Here is a 12,884-nt window from a genome sequence, read left to right on the forward strand (position 1 = left end):
TTGTGTTTGTGTTTATTAAACTCCATGTTAAATTTTTGTCACACATTTTTAGGAAAAGCTTTAATGTAAAATGTTCTTTTTTGAATATATGTTTTTATTACAAAATATTTTAGCGGCACGGTAGCCGACTGGTTAAAGCGTCAGCCTCACAGTTCTGAGGACCCGGGTTCAATCCCTGGCCCCGCCTGTGTGGAGTTTGCATGTTCTCCCCGTGCCTGCGTGGGTTTTCTCCGGGCACTCCGGTTTCCTCCCACATCCCAAAACATGCATTAATTGGAGACTCTAAATTGCCCGTAGGCATGACTGTGAGTGTGAATGGTTGTTTGTTTATATGTGCCCTGCGATTGGCTGGCAACCAGTTCAGGGTGTACCCCGCCTCCTGCCCGATGACAGCTGGGATAGGCTCCAGCACGCCCGCGACCCTAGTGAGGAGAAGCGGCTCAGAAAATGGATGGATGGACAAAATATTTTATGTAAACGTTATACAGTATGTATATGTATGGTGACTCATTATTTCAAGTTTTTTCAATGTGTCAGTGAAATACTTGATGTTAAAACTAGATTTAAGTTGTTCTTCTGGGTGAATGTACACAAAACATCCCCTAGACACACTCAAATCCAGTTTCATAACCTGAGAGAAAGCCTTCCCGGAAGAGTGAAAGCAAGATGTTGACTTCCAGTAGGTGTCATTACATGGTGTCCCAATACTTTTTGTCCGTACAGTTTATTTGACCAGTGCAGTTCTCCTTTAGGCTGTACTTAGTGCCAGAACTTGGAGCACCGTTTCGGAGGCCTGAAAGATAAAAAAGAATAGAACAGTTTGTCGTTTTAAATGTAATTCTCAATTTCCTGTGTACATCTGATTCTGGCCCCGCCCCTCTTCCACTCTCAGGAGATGATCAGTCGCCAGATGAACTCTGTGTTCAAGGAGCTCCTGTCTCGACAGCCGCCCATGCAGCCGCCAACCCTCCCAGCCACGGCCACCCCTGCTCCCCCTTCTTCTTCCTCTTCCGCCTCCACCTCCTCCCCTTCCACTCCCCTCCCTCAAGCTGCCCCCACTGCCAAAAAAGTGGGCTTTGGTATCCGAGGACGGGCCCTTTTCCGGCCTGTGGACTGACATACCCTAAAACTGGATGGATGATTGAAAGTATAGATTTCATGCTTGAGGATGAATATACTGTCATGCATTCTGGGAAAATCTTGATTTATTTTTAGGATGTATGTATATATTTAAGTCTGTGCCATCTCATAGTGCCACATGGCGCTGTATTGCAGTATGTCTTGTGTGTTTCTTCAACTGTTTTTGGTCTTCTTCTTCTTTTCCCCCAAATGTGCAAGTCTGGTTTTGGTCTCCTTTTTTTGAGAATCAGGGATGTGTTCTGTCTGGTGTGAAGGAATATTAGGGCCACACTGAAAAGAAAAACAAAAAAGTATAATGTCTTGTAAAAATCAAGCTTGAAATGTTATCAGGAAAAAAGTAATTGCAGGAGTAAAGTCTGGGTTTTGTCCAAAAAAGCTTGTTTATATTTGTAATATTACAACTTTATTCATACAAAATTAAAACAACTTTTTCCTCATACAATGAAAAGAACCCAACTTTATTCTTGTAAAAATGTTAAGCTTTTTTCTCATATAACAACTTTATGAGTTTGTCTTTATAATATCTATTTCTCATAAATCTTTATGAATCTTTACTCTCAAGATATTCTCTCTTTAGTCTCGTAACTTTAGTCTGGTTAATCTATGACTTTATTCTCGCTGCAGTATTTTTTTTCCCTTTATAGTATGGCCCTAATACTCCGTCATAGTTATTCTGTGATATGAAAATAAATTGGTTGACATGGTTAATGTCAGCAAAAGACTGTCCCCTAGTGGCTGGTTATGAAAAATCAAATGCTGACCAATATAGAAGAAGGAAAAAAGACAGCCAATATGAGGCCTGTGTCAAGGAGTGCCTCTGTGTTATTTTTACGCTTTCAATTTTCTCTTAATTTCAAGTCTTTTTACAATGTGTGACCTGAAAAGATGTTTGCATTGCTGTTTACAGTTGTGTCAATTAATGAAAGAGCATGCAGTGATTTGACAAACTCATGTTGGGAAAAAAACGACAACATTCCATTTCATATGTGATACATGGCCGACAAGGCAAAACTCAGGGCTTTGCAGAGTTAAGATGGGCTGACTCAGGTTTGCCTTTGAAAGAATTAAGTGGCTTTTCATGGCTTCTTTCAAGCTGTGCATGAGCCAAAACTGCCCTTATGTCAGGGGAGAACTCGTGACTTCTGGCTTTAACTGTGAATATGACAACAAAGCTTGGGAATCTCACTCTAACTACACTCACACACACTGAAAAATAAATAAATAAATACATCAATCAATAAATCACTATATAATGTGTGTGCGTGTGTGTGTGTGTGTGTGTGTGTGTATTGGCATCCACAGAAGATCAAGAGGTGTATGATGTTATCTACTTTGATTCCAAACACTTGAGATGGTTTGACATGTATCGCGTCTCTCTTCTGTTATGTTTTAGTAGAAACATAAATGTAATAGTTTCCTTGTTTTACAAAATTAAAGCACCCTTTATTCAAAATCACTTTGATAATGTCACCAGATTTAAAGTGTAAAATAAAGGTATATGTGTGGGGAAAGAAACTACGATGACAATAAAAGATGGAGTGATGACTTTTAAGGTGTTGCCAGTGTATTTAATAAAGATGCCTGTACAATGCGACTGTATTCCGGGGTAGAGCTACATTTGATGAATAGTTTTTCATCAAATGGATGTCTGACAAACTTGATTAAAAACTAGTAGGGCTGAATTAATTATAAAACTTTACCAAGTTTCCCTTACAAAATATTTATTATAATATCACGTGTGTGTGATAGTGCTTATTTCTTAGGTTCGGGTTCAAATCAAACCTACTATGTGGAGTTTGCATGTTCTCTGTTAGAAATTACTAGCTGCATGTTTACACAACACTGCATGCACTTTTATTTGATACATCCCATTACAGATACACATCCAGATATCCTTATAAACATCTAATTGTATTACACTTAGTCGCCACGGACACAACAAAAGCACACTATATCAACATGGGTGCGTTGGGAAGTCCACTTCGGGCGCGCTCTCTGCTAGCCGGAACCTTCAGTAACTCAGAGGGTTGGTACTGTGTGTGCCACTCGATATAAGTAAAACTGAAACATTCAATATGGCAGATGTACTGACACATCCCTAGTACAACCCCAATTCCAATGAAGTTGGGACGTTGTGTTAAACATAAATAAAAACAGAATACAATGATTTGTAAGTCATGTTTAACCTATATTTAATTGAATACACTACAAAGACAAGATATGTAATGTTCAAACTGCTAAACTTTATTGTTTTTAGCAAATAATCATTAACTTTGAATTTTATGGCTGCAACACGTTCCAAAAAAGCTGAGACAGGTGGCAAAAAAGACTGAGAAATTTGAGGAATGCTCATCAAACACCTGTTTGAAACATCCCACAGGTGAACAGGCTAATTGGGAACAGGTGGGTGCCATGATTGGCTATAAAAGGAGCTTCCCTGAATTGCTCAGTCATTCACAAGCAAAGATGGGGCGAGGTTCACCACTTTGTGAACAAGTGCATGAGAAAATAGTCGAAAAGTTTAAGGACAATGTTCCTCAACGTACAATTGCAAGGAATTCAGGGATTTCATCATCTACGGTCCATAATATCATCAAAAGGTTCAGAGAATCTGGAGAAATCACTGCATGTAAGCGGCAAGGCCGAAAACCAACATTGAATGCCCGTGACCTTCGATCCCTCAGGCGGCACTGCATCAAAAACTGACATCAATGTGTAAAGGATATCACCACATGGGCTCAGGAACACTTCAGAAAACCATCCATCCATTCATTTGCTGAGTCGCGGGAGTGCTAGAGCCCATCCCAGCTATATTCGGGCAGGAGGCGGGCCACACCCTGAACTGGTTGCCAGCCAATCGCAGGGCACATATAAACAAACAACCGTTCGGACTCACATTCACACCTACGGGCAAGTCACAGTCTTCAATTAAGCTACCATGCATGTTTTTGGGATGTGGAAGGAGAAAACTCACGCAGGCACGGGAAGAACATTCAAAGTCCACACAGGCGGGGTCGGGGCTTGAACACCAGACCTCAGAACCATCCGGACTGTTATGTACGCAAAGTTTAAAAGCCAGCATCTGTGATGGTATGGGGCTGTGTTAGTGCCAATGGCATGGGTAACTTGCACATCTGTGAAGGCACCATTAATGCTGAAAGGTACATACAGGTTTTGGAGAAACATATGCTGCCATCCAAGCAATGTCTTTTTCATGGACGCCCCTGCTTATTTCAGCAAGACAATGCCAAACCACATTCTGCATATGTTACAACAGCGTGGTTTCGTGGTAAAAGAGTGCGGCTACTAGACTTGCCTGCCTGCAGTCCAGACCTGACTCCCATTGAAAATGTGTGGCGCATTATGAAGCATGAACTACGACAACGGAGACCCCGGACTGTTGGACAGCTGAAGCTGTACATCAAGCACGAATGGGGAAAAAAATCCACCTTTAAAGCTTCAACAATTAATGTCCTCAGTTCCCAAAGGTTTATTGAATGATGTTAAAAGAAAAGGTGATGTAACACAGTGACCCTGTCCCAGCTTTTCTGGAACGTGTTGCAGCCATAATATTAATGTTTTTGCTAAAAGTTAATGATTATTTGCTAAAAACAATGAAGTTGATCAGTTTGAACATTAAATATTTTGTTTTTGTAGTGTATTGAATTAAATATAGGTTGAACATGATTTGCAAATCATTTTATTCTGTTTTTATTTAGGTTTAACACAACGTCCCAACTTCATTGGAATTGGGGTTGTAATAGCCAACATGTTCAGTAGTAAAATTATAGAAAGTGCAGCACGCTCTGTCGGTTTGGACTGCCGGCAGGTTATACCTGTGCCGCGAGCCACTGTTATTATTTAAACACTGTAATAATACGCAGGTTTTTTTTTTTATCTTACTGACAGAGGAGGATTTTTATTTCTTTATATTTTACTAACTAATGAAGGGGCTGCCGGTTGTCCACCTTGTTCAGCCATGGATAATTTATTGGGGATTTCAGCAGGGTCAGACCATAGACTGTTGGATTCCTATAAAAATGACTTGCAGTTTGTTCCAAAAATAAATGTATAATATATATATACATATATATATATATATATATATATATATATATATATATATATATATATATATATATATATATATATATATATATATATATATATATATATGTATATATCCATCCATCCATTTTCTGAGCCGCTTCTCCTCACTAGGGTCGCGGGCATGCTGGAGCCTATCCCAGCTGTCATCGGCCAGGAGGCGGGGTACACCCTGAACTGGTTGCCAGCCAATCGCAGGGCACATAGAAACAAACAACCATCCGCACTCACGTTCACACCTACGGGCAATTTAGAGTCTCCAATTAATGCATCTTTTTGGGATGTGGGAGGAAACCGGAGTGCCCGGAGAAAACCCACGCAGGCACGGGGAGAACATGCAAACTCCACACAGGCGGGGCCGGGGATTGAAACCCAGGTCCTCAGAATTGTGAGGCTCACGCTCTAACCAGTCGTCCACCGTGCCGCCTACATATATATATATATATATATATATAGAGAGAGAGAGAGAGAGAGAGAGAGAGAGAGAGAGAGAGAGAGAGAGAGAGAGAGAGAGAGAGAGTGTGGCTAAGCAATACATAAAATGGATGGACGTTTCTGGAAAATCTTCAAATTTGCTACGGTGTATTCTACTTGTATAGTCGTGTAATTACGAGCGTTGACGCAGTACGTGAAGGCAACATCTTTAGTACCCAGCATGCATCTCGCCCTCGCCATTTTTCTTGTTGTGTTCCGTGAGAAAGTGGAGGTGAACATTTCGAGGAAAACCTGCGTTTTTATACATTCGTTTATCTTTCGTTTCTGTTATTTGCATTCCTGACGTTTGTTGGAGTAATATTGAGGAAAGAATATCGCAACATGGCTCAATACAAAGGAGCCGCCAGCGAAGCTGGGAGAGCCATGCAGCTGATGAAAAAACGAGAAAAGGAGAGGGAACAACTTGAACAACTGAAACAGAGAATCGCAGAGGTTTGTAACCTTTAATCTCAGATAATAGTCATTAAAGTTGTCTGAATTGTGTATTATTGGATTTATGAGGCAGCTTTAATTTAGATGCGTATCTACAGCCGTGTTTGCCATTGTCTATCCTTCTTGCAGGACAATATGGTCAAGTCCAACATCGACAAGAAGTTCTCAGCTCACTATGACGCTGTGGAGGCAGAGTTAAAGTCCAGCACAGTTGGTATGACAATCCTTGATCAGCATTCACGTAGACATAGATTACACACATGCCTTCGCAATACTTGTACATGGAAATTCATCTAAGCAATAGTGGTGGATAGAGTCTTAATAAACTGTGTTGTAAAGACGAAAACATGCGGTGTTGTTATGGTAGTTGACCTGTTTCTTCATCTTTCATCTCTTACGTCTTGCTTAGGCCTGGTGACACTGAATGATATGAAAGCTAAGCAGGAGGCGCTTGTGAAGGAGCGTGAGAAGCAGCTGGCAAAGAAGGAGCAATCCAAGGAGCTCCAGCTGTAAATTAAGAATCTTGTGTTGCATATTCATGATTCAGAAATCCAATGGCCATTTTCCATAGTGTGTGTCCAATTGTTCATCATGTTCTCCTCATCTCTTTGCAGCAAGCTCGAGAAGCAGAAGGAGAAGAAGAGGAAAGAGGAACAGAAAAGGAAAATTGCAAGTTTATCATTTAATCCTGAGGATGACGGTGAAGACGACAATGAAGAAGAGGAGGAGGAGGAGGATGAAAAGGAAGAGGAAGAAGAAGAAGAAGAGCAGGATTGTGAGTTCTAATTTAAGGATTGTTCCAGCCTGTTTGCCATTTTGTGTTCATGTTATGTTACCATCATTGTGTTACAATTCTGTGAATCTGGTCTAGGATATCTATAGCCATTAAAGCTAGCTGAATACTTATTGACCAAAACGTTAGGTACACTACCATTTAAAAGTTTGGGGTCGCCGAGACAATATCATGACACACAGTTGTATGTATACTCTGCCGTTCAAAGGTTTCAGTGTCAGAAAGGCACTAGTCTTTTTTTTTAGTTTTTTTTTTTTTACCATATTAAATATAAATATATATTAAATTATTCAGGGATTTTCTGTGTTCACACTTGGGCTCGGCCCCTATCACCCGCGAATACCTGGGGTCCACTGTATTGTGTTTGTAGCGTCTGTAGTATAATGTCGGTATGATTAGATATGTTAAGATGTGGAAACACACTCGCACTCATCTCGTCTCTTTTCCCTCACACACAGGTTAGTTTTGGAGCCAAGAGTTAGAGTTGGAATAAATACGTCTGTTTTTCCAAATAAAAGCCAGCTGCTTTGTCTGTTAAAAAGGCTTGTCATTTCCATTATGTATTATTTGTGATTGTTGTTTAATAATACAAAAGCATTTTTTAATCTGATTAATTGATGGGATAATCGGTTGAATACTCCATTCTAAAAATATTTGATAGCTGCATTTAAGTAAAAACAAAATGGGTGTTTTAATTTTTTCCCCGTGTCATACACAACTCTTTCTTGTCTGTATATGAAGAAGACTCTTCTTTTATAGATGTCCCGGTAAAGAAGAAGAAGCTTGGAAAAAACCCCGACGTGGACACAAGTTTCCTCCCTGATCGGGACCGAGAGGTATGGTTATATAATTCCACATTCATTAGAGCTGCAGTTCACATGTAAAGCTTTTCTTGTTTCTTGTTCCTCCACCTCAGAGGAAAACATTTCCTTAAAGAGTGGCCTCCGCTCTATTAGATGGAAATAATCACCGGTTGCATCATCCACTTGAACAACAAATGACCTCACCTGAGGCGTCTCCTTTTTTGCACTTAGAAACCAATATGATGTGGTGCCACAATAGACATGTCATGACCACAGCACATGCCACCTGCAGAGAAAGTGAGAGTGCAGTATGGCATTCAAACGCTGCTAAACATATCAACTTTGACCCGAGAACGAATGCCTTGCTCTTTGAGGGTGCGGGGGTGCTTATTGAGGAGTTATGTATATTTCCAAAACAACACCAAAAATTAAGTCAATTTGACAGTTGTAGAAATTATACAGTATATGCCTCCATAATTTTAGTATCACTAGTTATTTGTGTCTGACAAACTATATTCAAAATTAGCAGGGCTAAATTAATTAATAAAACTTTTCCAAGGTTACCTGAGATTTGGGATTAGAGGCTCTGCTCTGGCATTCCAGTGTTGAGTTTGCATGTTCTCATTCTGCTTGTGTTTTTTTCCAGGTACTCCAGCTTCTTCCCACATTCGATTAATGCATTTTAGATTCATTAAAGATTGTACATTGACCATAGGTGTGAATATGAGTGTGGGTGATTGTTTGTTGGTATGTGCCATGATTTACTTGCAACCAGTCCACGGTGCATCTCGCCTGTCACCCAAACGCATCTGAGATAGACTCCAGCTCACCCATGACCCAAATCAGGACAAGCGCAATAGCAAGCTATCAGTGGATAGTTCATTTGTGGACAAAATAATTAAAACAATATAATACTATTAAAATGGTGTACAAATAAAGGCCTTCCAAGGTTCTGTTAAAATTCTTTTTTATGAATTATGGTGTTCAGGAGGAGGAGAATCGTCTCAGAGAAGAGCTTAGGCAAGAGTGGGAGCTCAAACAAGAGAAGATCAAGAGTAAGTGTCAAAATGGACCAAACACCCTTAAAGACTTTTTTTTTTATCGTTTACTGTAAGATTTGTCATAATAACATTTTAGCACTCATTCACATTTTGTCTAAATCTCATGGTTTTAACCTGTTGCTTTCAGGCGAGGAGATCGAGATTACGTTTAGCTACTGGGATGGATCCGGCCATCGTAAGACTGTCAAGGTAAGATGTGGCCCACGTTGAAAACGCCAAATCCTGTAAAAGGTTTCCTCTCGCTGTAGCTTTCATACTCTCTTAATGTGTGTTTCTCCTCAAGATGAAGAAGGGCAACACTATCCAGAACTTTCTGCAGAGGGCCCTGGAAGTCCTAAGGAAGGACTTCAGTGAGCTCAGGTCAGAGCTTTTCCCGTTAGGAATTAGTTTTGGAAATTTTTGGTGTTATGTGTTTATGTAGGCATAGTACTTTTGGTTAGATAACTTATCTGAAACTGTAAGGTAGGAACTGCAACACCTGGTGGTGGCAGCTGTCAGTTCTTGAAATATTTCACTTAGCAAGTCCTCTTAGGAATGTTACTCGCCTAGTTAAGTCATTGTCTTCTTTGACTTATTTTAGGCTCTTTATAACTAGTTTATTGTTATTACCAATGAAGCAACATCGCATGATTTTAATTAGCTTCAGGAAATTAGAAGCATGAGTGTTCTAGTTGATGGATCCGTGTTTTTTGTTTTGTTCATCTTGAACATTAGTTTGTAATGATGTCAGGTGATACCAGGAAAATAGAACATTTACTAAATAGAAAGTGTTGTTTTCTGTACAGGTCTGCTGGGGTTGAGCAGCTGATGTATATTAAAGAAGATCTTATAATCCCCCATGTAAGTGCCGCAGTGCACTGCTGCCTTCATTAGTTTACACAATAAATACCTTTATAAAACGCTGACAAATTTAATGTTTTGGAATTCTAACGTCCTCCCCTTTTGTCCCATTCAGCACCACAGCTTCTACGACTTCATCGTGACTAAAGCCAGGGGCAAATCGGGTAAATTAACAACTGAATTCCTACATGGTTCGAGTGAACCATCATGGCAGTGCAAGCATGAGAAAAAAAATGCATCCATCAGTCTTATGTGGAGAAACATCAGGGAGAAAAAAATCTGATTACTGATCCAGATCTCATCTCATGTGAATGCAGTTTAAGGGGACAGATGATGCCAATTGACGACATACACACTCACGACACCAAAAAACTCATCAGGAGTGTATAACACGTGGGTCTTCAATTAATAGTTAAAGGGTTCCAGAACAGGAAAATGTCGTCTTGTATGTGTCTACTTAGAGCGGTTCCAAATATGTTTTACTCTCTTGAGGTAATCTATTAGACACAGCTAGTATTGATGCGCTACAGTTCTTCACAGCTGCAAACGACAACCACAAAAATGATCATATCGTCAAACGAATACCTTTATCATTGTGGCAATCAAAACTGAGAACAAAATCCTTTATAAAGGTAGAACTTCTGAAAAACACCCTCTGTATTGCATCTCGTTATACTGCGCAAGTGGTCATAATGTTGTGAGTGTTCTACATAGATACAAAGTGTGAACATTTTGGGATCAGGCTGTCTTCCCGATAGACTACATTTACAAAAATAAGTCCTATTTAATTTCCCCCTTGGGCTTCTCTCTTGGAGTGTGGATTTTGAGGACCTCCAATATGCCATTAAGTCGGGAAAACTATTACAATGTTTCTAATGTTCCCTGCCTTTCAAACCTATGGGCAAAGAGTCAGTGCCTGCCAAACTAAATGTAATCATCTGAGTGTTTACTTCCATGTTTGCTTGTGTGTGCGTTGTTTCAGGTGTGGAGTAAATATAAGCACAGTAACATCTGTGGTATGCCCTTACTTAGGAGGACTTGTTTGTTTTTACCTGAACAGGTCCTCTCTTCAGCTTTGACGTCCACGATGATATCCGTCTGGTCAATGATGCCACTGTAGAAAAGGATGAGGTAAGGACAATTGTTAGCAGCATGTAAGGTATATGTTATCATTGTTTCTTTGTATTTGAGCTCAGTACAGCTGATTTAAAAACTTGAATTAAGTCCCTGATGTGTTCTGATAGTTTTGGGTCAGGCTTAGTCAGGGGCAAAGTGGATTGAGGTAACAGATGTAAATGTATGTAGTCTTGTAGTCAAATGTAGAGCTTGTTAACGAAATGTGATTCTTTACTGGAAGGAATCTATAGCGGTGGGTAATAGTTTTAGCTACAACGAAATATTTGAATAGAAGCTCAGAGCATCCTAGTATTAAGAGATTTTTCCAAAATCAACATACAGTACATGCAATTGTGCTCTCTCTGTCTCCAAGTCTCACGCAGGTAAAGTAGTGCTGAGGAGCTGGTACGAGAAGAACAAGCACATCTTCCCCGCCAGTCGCTGGGAGCCGTACGACCCTGAGAAGAAATGGGACAAGTACACGGTGAGATTTGTTTTCCTCCACAGGTTTGTTCAGCGTCATTTTGAGTTTGCACCTACTGTACAGTATGTCTGGCTTACTGAGCTTACTTGTTTGCCAATTTTGCTGGCATGGTGGAAAACCTCTTTGCTAGGAACCCCTCCTATTCTACAACATGCAAATAATCCCATATGCCTACATAACCCTTCTTTATACATTCTGAATAGCCATAAAGTTCTGCAGTATTATAAAAAAAAGTTTGCCATTGCACAAATAAACTCATATTCGTACACCTCTGGAAACTGCACATGAAATGTTTTCACTGACTTGTCACATTACTAACTTTTATAAGTGTAATATTATATTATATATATTTATATATTTTTAAATGATACAATGAGTTAATCACGTTATATTGCAAAGGTGATAGACACATCTGAATTGTCAACCATTTTAATTGTCACAAGTAGAACTTTGATAAATGATGACATACTGTATACTCTTCTCACAAAAAAGTTATGGCTATTCGGCTTTCTGGTGAACTTTCAGGATGAGCCTAAAATGCACAATAACCTTTACATGTGAACTCAGTGTGACCTTCTCTAAACCTTTAGATGCACAGTTCCAACTGTTCAATGTTTCAGAACTTTATGCACAACTTGTTCTCTAACAAGGAGCTGGACGGCAAATTCATAACAGGCGTTTATAATGATAATAAATAATAAGAATGGGGCTGCTCCTTCTTCAAAACATTTGGATGTAAAAGACATACATACACATGCATTTCATTGGCATTGGACTGAAACTTGCTGTGTCCCAATTTGGTAAAAAAAGAAAAATCACCAATCTATACTTTTGGTCAGACCCCACGTGTATTATTTTACAAATTATAAACCAATCTAAAGTGTTGAAAATGGCTTGCTCTCTTGATGATGCAATGTTAGTGGCTCAACAAATATGCCATTGTTTTTAGGTTCCTGAAAAATGATGGTTTTGGCAATGGAGGATTCCGCCTGACGCCAAATTATTGGCAAATTTGTTGTTGAATTCCGAAGTGTACAAATGCACCAGCATTTAAGGGGCTCCAACATAGATAAGAAAACGGCAATCCCATTACCTGTATATTGTTTTCTTTTGTACAAAAGACAGATTTCCCCAGCTTCCCTGTGTCTAAATTCAGTCAGTACGTTCTGACTTTATTCCATTCGGGGATATTGGCCGTGTTGGCACAGCGTATGCTGCCGGTCTTTTCATGCTGGTCCCAGCCATTGATCATAGACTAGAATTGTGGCCCTCCCATCAGTATTCTTGTGTTTTGGCACACTCATGAACCTGAAGCCTCCAATGCAACACCGGTCTAGTTACATGTCTGACTGCTGCAAATTGGCAGTTTAGCTAGCCTTAACAATTTGACGCCTCTTTCCCTGTTGTGTTTTTTCAGATCCGGTGAAGCTGCTGTGAACTTTTCCCGTATTATCTCCCCTGCGCCCTTCCACCATTGGACTCTCTCACTTTACTCATGAGGCAAATTCTCCAAAACGTACCTCAAAGATTAATTGTCCCCTATATAAATGCGCTCATGTAAATGTAAATATTGTTGAATAAATTTAACCTGTAATAACATTTGGCTCCTTATT

The 12,884-nt window shown here is 39.7% G+C and overlaps 2 protein-coding genes across 5 annotated transcripts in view; both read left to right on the forward strand.

The window, feature by feature from the left end:
* Positions 1 to 2,692, forward strand: part of LOC133481828 (SLIT-ROBO Rho GTPase-activating protein 3-like) — a 41,974-nt gene extending 39,282 nt beyond the window's left edge. For all 4 annotated transcript variants that reach the window (XM_061780991.1, XM_061781011.1, XM_061781001.1 and 1 more), the window contains one exon: positions 893 to 2,692. In XM_061780991.1, the coding sequence (XP_061636975.1) occupies positions 893 to 1,117 (225 nt within the window). In that variant the 3' untranslated portion in view covers positions 1,118 to 2,692. The remainder of the gene's footprint in view (positions 1 to 892) is intronic.
* A 3,178-nt stretch (positions 2,693 to 5,870) lies between these two features.
* Positions 5,871 to 12,870, forward strand: fam50a (family with sequence similarity 50 member A). The gene is made up of 13 exons (XM_061781093.1): positions 5,871 to 6,174; positions 6,304 to 6,388; positions 6,584 to 6,683; positions 6,789 to 6,949; positions 7,727 to 7,803; positions 8,759 to 8,825; positions 8,959 to 9,020; positions 9,115 to 9,191; positions 9,617 to 9,671; positions 9,787 to 9,835; positions 10,732 to 10,802; positions 11,161 to 11,271; positions 12,689 to 12,870. Exons 1-13 carry the CDS (start codon positions 6,064 to 6,066, stop codon positions 12,695 to 12,697), a joined length of 1,035 nt encoding a protein of 344 aa, XP_061637077.1. The 5' UTR covers positions 5,871 to 6,063; the 3' UTR covers positions 12,698 to 12,870.
* The last annotated feature ends 14 nt before the right edge of the window (positions 12,871 to 12,884 follow it).

Source organism: Phyllopteryx taeniolatus, chromosome 1, assembly GCF_024500385.1.
Source record: "Phyllopteryx taeniolatus isolate TA_2022b chromosome 1, UOR_Ptae_1.2, whole genome shotgun sequence".
NCBI lineage: Eukaryota > Metazoa > Chordata > Actinopteri > Syngnathiformes > Syngnathidae > Phyllopteryx > Phyllopteryx taeniolatus.

Excerpts from the sequence above, each read along its gene's own strand:
- fam50a (XM_061781093.1), top strand. The coding sequence starts at position 6,064 with ATGGCTCAATACAAAGGAGCCGCCAGCGAAGCTGGGAGAGCCATGCAG. Across the intron at positions 9,021-9,114 it reads GCCATCGTAAGACTGTCAAG|ATGAAGAAGGGCAACACTAT; the intron begins GTAAGATGTGGC and ends TTTCTCCTCAAG. Across the intron at positions 9,192-9,616 it reads AAGGACTTCAGTGAGCTCAG|GTCTGCTGGGGTTGAGCAGC; the intron begins GTCAGAGCTTTT and ends TTTTCTGTACAG.